At 42.1% G+C, this 17,445-nt stretch overlaps 1 protein-coding gene across 3 annotated transcripts in view; it reads right to left on the reverse strand.

Annotated features, from left to right (window-relative positions):
• polr3b (polymerase (RNA) III (DNA directed) polypeptide B) overlaps nt 1–17,445 on the reverse strand; it is a 37,312-nt gene that overhangs the window by 14,262 nt on the left and 5,605 nt on the right. For all 3 annotated transcript variants that reach the window (XM_027029861.3, XM_081715877.1, XM_081715878.1), the window contains exons 2-9: nt 1,821–1,853; nt 1,658–1,714; nt 1,514–1,578; nt 1,345–1,420; nt 1,033–1,133; nt 737–828; nt 529–646; nt 319–427 (exon numbers count right to left, since the gene is read on the reverse strand). In XM_027029861.3, the coding sequence (XP_026885662.1) occupies nt 319–427; nt 529–646; nt 737–828; nt 1,033–1,133; nt 1,345–1,420; nt 1,514–1,578; nt 1,658–1,714; nt 1,821–1,853 (651 nt within the window). The remainder of the gene's footprint in view (nt 1–318; nt 428–528; nt 647–736; nt 829–1,032; nt 1,134–1,344; nt 1,421–1,513; nt 1,579–1,657; nt 1,715–1,820; nt 1,854–17,445) is intronic.

Raw genomic sequence — 17,445 nt, forward strand, 5'->3', positions numbered from 1 at the left:
ACCCCCCAAAATAACCAAACTCAATATCAATATCACTTTTTCTGCAGTGCCTCCACTTTCCTTTGTTAAATGGTGCCACCTGCTGGTCATGCACGGGAACTGTAAGCCAGCGTCTGAGAAGCCAGCAGTATTTCGTTAAATTTTCGGGTACTTCACGACAAACAGGTCACACACTGCTCTTGACTGCCACTCTGGGCATAATCGAGTTATTAGTTAACTGAGTTACACTTATTAAAATCACCCACAAAACATTAATTCAATTTAGGGCGCGTTCAGGATAACTTCTAAAACATATACCTCTGTCCTCCACGTGCTCACCTTGAATATGATGGCTATTGGCGCATCTTCAGAGAGCGTGTTGTGTTTTAGGTAGAAACGGCCCTGCTTCACAATCATGTTGGTTCTGCTCTTCTTCTCATGAGTGGAGCTACAGTCCAGAGAGAAAAACAGACAGACATGACATCCATGTGTCACACGCTGGAAGACAAGAATCTAGCAGCACACGTTTGGCCCCACGGCAGGCAGCACCTAGTGACCGAGGCTCCCACGGCGCCTTTGCGATCTTGCTCCACGATGATCCGATTTTTTGAGAGCTGCTCCTGGATAAGAATGACCTTCTCCTGACCCTTCACGATGAAATAGCCCCCTGCACCCAGCGGCAAACCGTGAATGCAAGGAACGGGGGACAGTAACTCGACAGTAACTATGTCCCTCTAGGGGTCAGCTGGGCAACTACCTGGGTCTAGAGGACACTCGTTGAGCTTGGAGAACTCCACGGGCGTCTTACCCGTCAACACGCAGTTGGAGCTCCGGAGCATAATTGGCATTCTGTCAACGAAAAAAGGGAAAAAAAAAACAGAAAAACAAATAAATAAAAAGACGTCACTTGATTGGCCCGTGCAGAGTTTCCAGAATGCAGTGGTTGCTAAATTAGGTCACAAGGAAGCCTCCAGATAAACAGCGAGGCTGGACCACGACCTGGACGTTCTGGTCACTGCACAGGGAGGCGGGAGGTGAAACAGGTGTGGGTACCTTCCGATGGGTAGGGCATTCCGGATGATTCTCTGGCTGCCCCTGGTGTATTCGATGTCCACAGTGATGGGGGCAGAGTAGGTCATGTCTCTCAGACGACACTGCAGAGAGTCAACAGACTTTACCTCAGCTGGCCAGAATTGCTTCTGATTACACAAATTGGGGCACACTGAGCTGTTTACAGAATCCACATAATTCAATGAAACCTTGATCTCAGCTCAGTTTTCGAAGCTTTGCTGTGAATGGTCACGAAGACGGCTGATTTAAAAGTAAATTAACTGAAAAACAACCAGCTGAAATAACTCACATTACCTCATGTGGAGACACCGGTCTGGTCACGTTAAAACTCTCCTCCACATCAGGCATACCAACATATATATTAAGGTACCTGGAAATGTGAATGACAGTCTTAAATATGCAAAAGAAACACCTCTAGATTTAGAATGAAACAGAAACAGGCTAAAACCAGCAGCTAGCGTACTTTAGATACCACATCGGATCTGCGTCACTTGTAATCTTCTCATTGGCCTTCATGATCTTCTTTATCTGAAGGAATAACCAGAAAAACGTCCCACTATGCTCTTAACAAGCTTGGCCTGCGGGGAGCGAGCCCTCTACACCTCACCTCCACGTTTATGAAGTAGTTGAAGGAGTCGATGTGTTGCTTCACCAAGCCTTTGACCTGAAAACCAGAAGAGCAGGATTGTCAGTGCACTTCCGTCCGCTGGACAGAATGCGGCGCAGTGTTGGGGTATCTCTCTTCTGATATTATACCACCCACTCCTTACCTTTAAAAAGGCTGGAAGCAGCTTCCACTTGTCCTGCAGACACAACAAGTAAGGGGTTACTAAGCCACCAACTGCCTCACACACGCCATACACACACACACACACACACACACACACACACACACACACACACACACACACACACACACACACACACGTTATACATACATACACACTACACACGTTATACATACATACATACACACTCTATACACACACAATTATACATACATACACTCTCCACACACACACACACACACACACACACACACACACGTTATACATACATACACTCTCCACACACACACACACACTCTCCACACACACACACTCTCCACACACACACACACACACACAATTATACATACATACACTCTCCACACACACACACACGTTATACATACATACACACTACACACGTTATACATACATACATACATACACACTCTATACACACACAATTATACATACATACACTCTCCACACACACACACACACACACACACACACACACACGTTATACATACATACATACACTCTACACACACACACACACACGTTATACATACATACACACACACAATTATACATACATACACTCTCCACACACACACACACACACACACACACACACACACACACACACACACACGTTATACATACACTCTCCACACACACACACACACACACACACACACGTTATACATACATACACACTACACACGTTATACATACATACATACATACATACACACTCTCCACACACACACACACACACACGTTATACATACATACACACTACACACGTTATACATACATACATACATACACACACACTCTCCACACACACACACACACACACGTTATACATACATACACACTACACACGTTATACATACATACATACATACACACACACAATTATACATACATACACTCTCCACACACACACACACACACACACACACGTTATACATACATACACACTACACACGTTATACATACATACATACACACTCTATACACACACAATTATACATACATACACTCTCCACACACACACACACACACTTATAGATACATACACTCTCCACACACACACACACACACACACACACGTTATACATACATACACACTCTATATACACACACACACACACACTCTCCACACACACACACTACACACACGTTATACATACATACATACACTCTACACACACACACACACACACACACACACACGTTATACATGCATACACTCTCCACACACACACACGTTATACATACATACACTCTCCACACACATACTCTCTCCACACACACACACACACACGTTATACATACATACATACATACATACTCTCTCCACACACGTTATACATACATACTCTCCACACACACACACACACTTATAGATACATACACTCCACACACACACACACACACACACTCTCCACACACACGTTATACATGCATACACTCTCCACACACACACACGTTATACATACATACACACACACGTTATACATACATACACTCTACACACACACACACGTTATACATACATACACACTCTATATACACACACACACACACTCTCCACACACACACACTACACACACGTTATACATACATACATACACTCTACACACACACACACACACACACGTTATACATACATACACACTCTACACACACACACACACACACACACACACTCTCCACACACACGTTATACATGCATACTCTCCACACACACACACACGTTATACATACATACACTCTCCACACACATACTCTCTCCACACACACACACACACACGTTATACATACATACTCTCTCCACACACACACACGTTATACATACATACTCTCCCCACACACACACACACACACACACACACACGTTATACATACATACTCTCCCCACACACACACACACACACACACACACACACACACGTTATACATACATACTCTCCCCACACACACACACACACACACACGTTATACATGCATACTCTCCCCACACACACGTTATACATGCATACTCTCCCCACACACACACACACGTTATACATACATACTCTCCCCACACACACACACACACACACGTTATACATACATACTCTCCCCACACACACACACACACACGTTATACATACATACTCTCCACACACACACACACACGTTATACATACATACTCTCCCCACACACACACACACGTTATACATACATACACTTTCCACACACACACACACACACACACGTTATACATACATACTCTCCCCACACACACACACACGTTATACATACATACTCTCCCCACACACACACGTTATACATACATACTCTCCCCACACACACACACGTTATACATACATACTTTCCACACACACGTTATACATACATACTGTCCCCACACACACACACACACACGTTATACATACATACTCTCCCCACACACACGTTATACATACATACTCTCCCCACACACACACACACGTTATACATACATACACTTTCCACACACACACACGCACACGTTATACATACTCTCCCCACACTAACACGTTATACATACATACACACACGTTATACATACATACACTCTCCACACACGTTATACATACATACACTCTCCACACACACACACGTTATACATACACTCTCCACACACACACACGTTATACATACATACACTCTCCACACACACACACACGTTATACATACATACACTCTCCACACACACACACGTTATACATACATACACTCTCCACACACACACACGTTATACATACATACACTCTCCACACACACACACACGTTATACATACATACACTCTCCACACACACACACGTTATACATACATACACTCTCCACACACACACACGTTATACATACATACACTCTCCACACACACACACACGTTATACATACATACACTCTCCACACACACACACACGTTATACATACATACACTCTCCACACACACACACACACGTTATACATACATACACTCTCCACACACACACACGTTATACATACATACACTCTCCACACACACACACACGTTATACATACATACACTCTCCACACACACACACACGTTATACATACATACACTCTCCACACACACACACGTTATACATACATACACTCTCCACACACACACACGTTATACATACATACACTCTCCACACACACACGTTATACATACATACACTCTCCACACACACACACGTTATACATACATACACTCTCCACACACACACGTTATACATACATACACTCTCCACACACACACGTTATACATACATGCACTCTCCACACACACACACGTTATACATACATGCACTCTCCACACACACACACACACGTTATACATACATACACTCTCCACACACACACACACGTTATACATACATACACTCTCCACACACACACACGTTATACATACATACACTCTCCACACACACACACGTTATACATACATACACTCTCCACACACACACGTTATACATACATACACTCTCCACACACACACGTTATACATACATACACTCTCCACACACACACGTTATACATACATACACTCTCCACACACACACGTTATACATACATACACTCTCCACACACACACGTTATACATACATGCACTCTCCACACACACACACGTTATACATACATACACTCTCCACACACACACACGTTATACATACATACACTCTCCACACACACACACGTTATACATACATACACTCTCCACACACACACACGTTATACATACATACACTCTCCACACACACACACGTTATACATACATACACTCTCCACACACACACACACACGTTATACATACATACACTCTCCACACACACACACACGTTATACATACATACACTCTCCACACACACGTTATACATACATACACTCTCCACACACACGTTATACATACATACACTCTCCACACACACGTTATACATACATACACTCTCCACACACACGTTATACATACATACACTCTCCACACACACGTTATACATACATACACTCTCCACACACACGTTATACATACATACACTCTCCACACACACACACACACACACGTTATACATACATACACTCTCCACACACACACACACACACACACGTTATACATACATACACTCTCCACACACACACACACACACACACGTTATACATACATACACTCTCCACACACACACACACACACACACACGTTATACATACATACACTCTCCACACACACACACACACACACACGTTATACATACATACACTCTCCACACACACACACACACACACACACACACACGTTATACATACATATACTCTCCACACACACACACGTTATACATACATACACTCTCCACACACACACACACACACACGTTATACATACATACACTCTCCACACACACACACACGTTATACATACATACACTCTCCACACACACACACACACACACGTTATACATACATACACTCTCCACACACACGTTATACATACATACACTCTCCACACACACACGTTATACATACATACACTCTCCACACACACACGTTATACATACATACACTCTCCACACACACACGTTATACATACATACACTCTCCACACACACACGTTATACATACATACACTCTCCACACACACGTTATACATACATACACTCTCCACACACACGTTATACATACATACACTCTCCACACACACGTTATACATACATACACTCTCCACACACACGTTATACATACATACACTTTCCACACACACACACACACACGTTATACATACATACACTCTCCACACACACACACACACGTTATACATACATACACTCTCCACACACACACACACACACACACGTTATACATACATACACTCTCCACACACACACACACACACACACACGTTATACATACATACACTCTCCACACACACACACACACACACACGTTATACATACATACACTCTCCACACACACACACACACACACACACACACGTTATACATACATACACTCTCCACACACACACACACGTTATACATACATACACTCTCCACACACACACACACACACACACACACACACACACACACACACGTTATACATACATACACTCTCCACACACACGTTATACATACATACACTCTCCACACACACACGTTATACATACATACACTCTCCACACACACGTTATACATACATACACTCTCCACACACACGTTATACATACATACACTCTCCACACACACACGTTATACATACATACACTCTCCACACACACACGTTATACATACATACACTCTCCACACACACACGTTATACATACATACACTCTCCACACACACACACACGTTATACATACATACACTCTCCACACACACACACACGTTATACATACATACACTCTCCACACACACACACACGTTATACATACATACACTCTCCACACACACACACACGTTATACATACATACACTCTCCACACACACACACACGTTATACATACATACACTCTCCACACACACACACACACACACACACACACACACACACACACGTTATACATACATACACTCTCCACACACACACGTTATACATACATACACTCTCCACACACACACGTTATACATACATACACTCTCCACACACACGTTATACATACATACACTCTCCACACACACGTTATACATACATACACTCTCCACACACACGTTATACATACATACACTCTCCACACACACACGTTATACATACATACACTCTCCACACACACACGTTATACATACATACACTCTCCACACACACACACACGTTATACATACATACACTCTCCACACACACACACACGTTATACATACATACACTCTCCACACACACACACACGTTATACATACATACACTCTCCACACACACACACACGTTATACATACATACACTCTCCACACACACACACACGTTATACATACATACACTCTCCACACACACACACACGTTATACATACATACACTCTCCACACACACACACACGTTATACATACATACACTCTCCACACACACACACACGTTATACATACATACACTCTCCACACACACACACACGTTATACATACATACACTCTCCACACACACACACACACGTTATACATACATACACTCTCCACACACACACACACGTTATACATACATACACTCTCCACACACACACACACGTTATACATACATACACTCTCCACACACACACACACGTTATACATACATACACTCTCCACACACACACACACGTTATACATACATACACTCTCCACACACACACACACGTTATACATACATACACTCTCCACACACACACACACACGTTATACATACATACACTCTCCACACACACACACACGTTATACATACATACACTCTCCACACACACACACACGTTATACATACATACACTCTCCACACACACACACACGTTATACATACATACACTCTCCACACACACACACACGTTATACATACATACACTCTCCACACACACACACACGTTATACATACATACACTCTCCACACACACACACACACGTTATACATACATACACTCTCCACACACACACACACGTTATACATACATACACTCTCCACACACACACACACGTTATACATACATACACTCTCCACACACACACACACACACACACACACACACACACGTTATACATACATACACTCTCCACACACACACGTTATACATACATACACTCTCCACACACACACGTTATACATACATACACTCTCCACACACACGTTATACATACATACACTCTCCACACACACGTTATACATACATACACTCTCCACACACACGTTATACATACATACACTCTCCACACACACGTTATACATACATACACTCTCCACACACACACACACGTTATACATACATACACTCTCCACACACACACACACACGTTATACATACATACACTCTCCACACACACACACACGTTATACATACATACACTCTCCACACACACACACACGTTATACATACATACACTCTCCACACACACACACACGTTATACATACATACACTCTCCACACACACACGTTATACATACATACACTCTCCACACACACACACGTTATACATACATACACTCTCCACACACACACACACACACACGTTATACATACATACACTCTCCACACACACACACACACGTTATACATACATACACTCTCCACACACACACACACGTTATTATACATACATACACTCTCCACACACACACACACACGTTATACATACATACACTCTCCACACACACACACACGTTATACATACATACACTCTCCACACACACACACACGTTATACATACATACACTCTCCACACACACACACACACGTTATACATACATACACTCTCCACACACACACACACGTTATACATACATACACTCTCCACACACACACACGTTATACATACATACACTCTCCACACACACACACGTTATACATACATACACTCTCCACACACACACACGTTATACATACATACACTCTCACACACACACACGTTATACATACATACACTCTCCACACACACACACGTTATACATACATACACTCTCCCACACACACACACGTTATACATACATACACTCTCCCACACACACACACGTTATACATACATACACTCTCCACACACACACACACGTTATACATACATACACTCTCCACACACACACACGTTATACATACATACACTCTCCACACACACACACGTTATACATACATACACTCTCCACACACACACACGTTATACATACATACACTCTCCACACACACACACGTTATACATACATACACTCTCCACACACACACACGTTATACATACATACACTCTCCACACACACACACGTTATACATACATACACTCTCCACACACACACACGTTATACATACATACACTCTCCACACACACACACGTTATACATACATACACTCTCCACACACACACACGTTATACATACATACACTCTCCACACACACACACGTTATACATACATACACTCTCCACACACACACACGTTATACATACATACACTCTCCACACACACACACGTTATACATACATACACTCTCCACACACACACACGTTATACATACATACACTCTCCACACACACACACGTTATACATACATACACTCTCCACACACACACACGTTATACATACATACACTCTCCACACACACACACACGTTATACATACATACACTCTCCACACACACACACGTTATACATACATACACTCTCCACACACACACACGTTATACATACATACACTCTCCACACACACACACGTTATACATACATACACTCTCCACACACACACACGTTATACATACATACACTCTCCACACACACACACGTTATACATACATACACTCTCCACACACACACACGTTATACATACATACACTCTCCACACACACACACGTTATACATACATACACTCTCCACACACACACACGTTATACATACATACACTCTCCACACACACACACACGTTATACATACATACACTCTCCACACACACACACGTTATACATACATACACTCTCCACACACACACACGTTATACATACATACACTCTCCACACACACACACGTTATACATACATACACTCTCCACACACACACACGTTATACATACATACACTCTCCACACACACACACGTTATACATACATACACTCTCCACACACACACACGTTATACATACATACACTCTCCACACACACACACGTTATACATACATACACTCTCCACACACACACACGTTATACATACATACACTCCACACACACACATTATACATACATACACTCTCACACACACACACGTTATACATACATACACTCTCCACACACACACACGTTATACATACATACACTCTCCACACACACACACACGTTATACATACATACATACACTCTCCACACACACACACGTTATACATACATACACTCTCCACACACACACACGTTATACATACATACACTCTCCACACACACACACACGTTATACATACATACACTCTCCACACACACACACGTTATACATACATACACTCTCCACACACACACACGTTATACATACATACACTCTCCACACACACACACGTATACATACATACACTCTCCACACACACACACGTTATACATACATACACTCTCCACACACACACACGTTATACATACATACACTCTCCACACACACACACGTTATACATACATACACTCTCCACACACACACACGTTATACATACATACACTCTCCACACACACACACACACGTTATACATACATACACTCTCCACACACACACACGTTATACATACATACACTCTCCCACACACACACACGTTATACATACATACACTCTCCACACACACACACGTTATACATACATACACTCTCCCCACACACACACACGTTATACATACATACACTCTCCACACACACACACACGTTATACATACATACACTCTCCACACACACACACACGTTATACATACATACACTCTCCACACACACACACGTTATACATACATACACTCTCCACACACACACACGTTATACATACATACACTCTCCACACACACACACACGTTATACATACATACACTCTCACACACACACACACGTTATACATACATACACTCTCCACACACACACACGTTATACATACATACACTCTCCACACACACACACGTAATACATACACTCTCCACACACACAACACACACACACACACGTTATACATACATACACTCTCCACACACACACACGTTATACATACATACACTCTCCACACACACACACACACGTTATACATACATACACTCTCCACACACACACACACGTTATACATACATACACTCTCCACACACACACACGTTATACATACATACACTCTCCACACACACACGTTATACATACATACACTCTCCACACACACACGTTATACATACATACACTCTCCACACACACACACGTTATACATACATACACTCTCCACACACACACACGTTATACATACATACACTCTCCACACACACACACGTTATACATACATACACTCTCCACACACACACACGTTATACATACATACACTCTCCACACACACACACGTTATACATACATACACTCTCCACACACACACACACGTTATACATACATACACTCTCCACACACACACGTTATACATACATACACTCTCCACACACACACACCACACACACACACACAACACACGTTATACATACATACACTCTCCACACACACACACACGTTATACATACATACACTCTCCACACACACACACGTTATACATACATACACTCTCCACACACACACACACGTTATACATACATACACTCTCCACACAACACACACACGTTATACATACATACACTCTCCACACACACACACACGTTATACATACATACACTCTCCACACCACACACACACGTTATACATACATACACTCTCCACACACACACACGTTATACATACATACACTCTCCACACACACACACGTTATACATACATACACTCTCCACACACACACACACGTTATACATACATACACTCTCCACACACACACACGTTATACATACATACACTCTCCACACACACACGTTATACCATACATACACTCTCACACACACACACACGTTATACATACATACACTCTCCACACACACACACGTTATACATACATACACTCTCCACACACACACACGTTATACATACATACACTCTCCACACACACACACGTTATACATACATACACTCTCCACACACACACACACGTTATACATACATACACTCTCCACACACACACACGTTATACATACATACACTCTCCACACACACACACACACGTTATACATACATACACTCTCCACACACACACACGTTATACATACATACACTCTCCACACACACACACGTTATACATACATACACTCTCCACACACACACACGTTATACATACATACACTCTCCACACACACACACACGTTATACATACATACACTCTCACACACACACACACGTTATACATACATACACTCTCCACACACACACACACGTTATACATACATACACTCTCCACACACACACACGTTATACATACATACACTCTCCACACACACACACACACGTTATACATACATACACTCTCCACACACACACACGTTATACATACATACACTCTCCACCACACACACGTTATACATACATACACTCTCCACACACACACACACGTTATACATACATACACTCTCCACACACACACACACGTTATACATACATACACTCTCCACACACACACACACGTTATACATACATACACTCTCCACACACACACACACGTTATACATACATACACTCTCCACACACACACACGTTATACATACATACACTCTCCACACACACACACGTTATACATACATACACTCTCCACACACACACACACGTTATACATACATACACTCTCCACACACACACACACACGTTATACATACATACACTCTCCACACACACACACACGTTATACATACATACACTCTCCACACACACCACACACGTTATACATACATACACTCTCCACACACACACACACGTTATACATACATACACTCTCCACACACACACACGTTATACATACATACACTCTCCACACACACACACGTTATACATACATACACTCTCCACACACACACACGTATACATACATACACTCTCCACACACACACACGTTATACATACATACACTCTCCACACACACACACGTTATACATACATACACTCTCCACACACACACACGTTATACATACATACACTCTCCACACACACACACACGTTATACATACATACACTCTCCACACACACACACGTTATACATACATACACTCTCCACACACACACACACGTTATACATACATACACTCTCCACACACACACACGTTATACATACATACACTCTCCACACACACACACGTTATACATACATACACTCTCCACACACACACACGTTATACATACATACACTCTCCACACACACACACGTTATACATACATACACTCTCCACACACACACACGTTATACATACATACACTCTCCACACACACACACGTTATACATACATACACTCTCCACACACACACACACGTTATACATACATACACTCTCCACACACACACACGTTATACATACATACACTCTCCACACACACACACACGTTATACATACATACACTCTCCACACACACACACACGTTATACATACATACACTCTCCACACACACACACACGTTATACATACATACACTCTCACACACACACACACGTTATACATACATACACTCTCCACACACACACACGTTATACATACATACACTCTCCACACACACACACGTTATACATACATACACTCTCCACACACACACACGTTATACATACATACACTCTCCACACACACACACGTTATACATACATACACTCTCCACACACACACACGTTATACATACATACACTCTCCACACACACACACGTTATACATACATACACTCTCCACACACACACACGTTATACATACATACACACTCACACACACACACACGTTATACATACATACACTCTCCACACACACACACACGTTATACATACATACACTCTCCACACACACACACGTTATACATACATACACTCTCCACACACACACACGTTATACATACATACACTCTCCACACACACACACGTTATACATACATACACTCTCCACACACACACACGTTATACATACATACACTCTCCACACACACACACGTTATACATACATACACTCTCCACACACACACACGTTATACATACATACACTCTCCACACACACACACGTTATACATACATACACTCTCCACACACACACACGTTATACATACATACACTCTCCACACACACACACGTTATACATACATACACTCTCCACACACACACACGTTATACATACATACACTCTCCACACACACACACGTTATACATACATACACTCTCCACACACACACACGTTATACATACATACACTCTCCACACACACACACGTTATACATACATACACTCTCCACACACACACACGTTATACATACATACACTCTCCACACACACACACGTTATACATACATACACTCTCCACACACACACGTTATACATACATACACTCTCCACACACACACACGTTATACATACATACACTCTCCACACACACACACGTTATACATACATACACTCTCCACACACACACACACGTTATACATACATACACTCTCCACACACACACACGTTATACATACATACACTCTCCACACACACACACACGTTATACATACATACACTCTCCACACACACACGTTATACATACATACACTCTCCACACACACACGTTATACATACATACACTCTCCACACACACACGTTATACATACATACACTCTCCACACACACACGTTATACATACATACACTCTCCACACACACACGTTATACATACATACACTCTCCACACACACGTTATACATACATACACTCTCCACACACACGTTATACATACATACACTCTCCACACACACACACACGTTATACATACATACACTCTCCACACACACACACACGTTATACATACATACACTCTCCACACACACGTTATACATACATACACTCTCCACACACACACACACACACACACACACACGTTATACATACATACACTCTCCACACACACACACACGTTATACATACATACACTCTCCACACACACACACACACACACACGTTATACATACATACACTCTCCACACACACACACACACACGTTATACATACATACTCTCCACACACACACACACACACACACGTTATACATACATACACTCTCCACACACACACACACACGTTATACATACATACACTCTCCACACACACACACACACACGTTATACATACATACACTCTCCACACACACACACACACGTTATACATACATACACTCTCCACACACACACACACACGTTATACATACATACACTCTCCACACACACACGTTATACATACATACACTCTCCACACACACACGTTATACATACATACACTCTCCACACACACACACACGTTATACATACATACACTCTCCACACACACACACACGTTATACATACATACATACACTCTCCACACACACGTTATACATACATACACTCTCCACACACACGTTATACATACATACACTCTCCACACACACACGTTATACATACATACATACACTCTCCACACACACACACGTTATACATACATACATACACTCTCCACACACACACACGTTATACATACATACACTCTCCACACACACACACGTTATACATACATACACTCTCCACACACACACACGTTATACATACACTCTCCACACACACACACGTTATACATACATACACTCTCCACACACACACACGTTATACATACATACACTCTCCACACACACACACACGTTATACATACATACACTCTCCACACACACACACACACGTTATACATACATACACTCTCCACACACACACACGTTATACATACATACACTCTCCACACACACACACGTTATACATACATACTCTCCACACACACACACGTTATACATACATACACTCTCCACACACACACACGTTATACATACATACACTCTCCACACACACACACACACGTTATACATACATACACTCTCCACACACACACGTTATACATACATACACTCTCCACACACACACACACGTTATACATACATACACTCTCCACACACACACACACGTTATACATACATACACTCTCCACACACACACACACGTTATACATACATACATACACTCTCCACACACACGTTATACATACATACACTCTCCACACACACGTTATACATACATACACTCTCCACACACACACGTTATACATACATACATACACTCTCCACACACACACACGTTATACATACATACATACACTCTCCACACACACACACGTTATACATACATACACTCTCCACACACACACACGTTATACATACATACACTCTCCACACACACACGTTATACATACACTCTCCACACACACACACACGTTATACATACATACACTCTCCACACACACACACGTTATACATACATACACTCTCCACACACACACACACGTTATACATACATACACTCTCCACACACACACACACACGTTATACATACATACACTCTCCACACACACACACGTTATACATACATACACTCTCCACACACACACACGTTATACATACATACTCTCCACACACACACACGTTATACATACATACACTCTCCACACACACACACGTTATACATACATACACTCTCCACACACACACACGTTATACATACATACACTCTCCACACACACACACGTTATACATACATACACTCTCCACACACACACACGTTATACATACATACACTC

This window comes from Electrophorus electricus, chromosome 6 (genome assembly GCF_041902795.1).
Source record: "Electrophorus electricus isolate QZ-2024a chromosome 6, ASM4190279v1, whole genome shotgun sequence".
In the NCBI taxonomy this organism is placed as follows: domain Eukaryota; kingdom Metazoa; phylum Chordata; class Actinopteri; order Gymnotiformes; family Gymnotidae; genus Electrophorus; species Electrophorus electricus.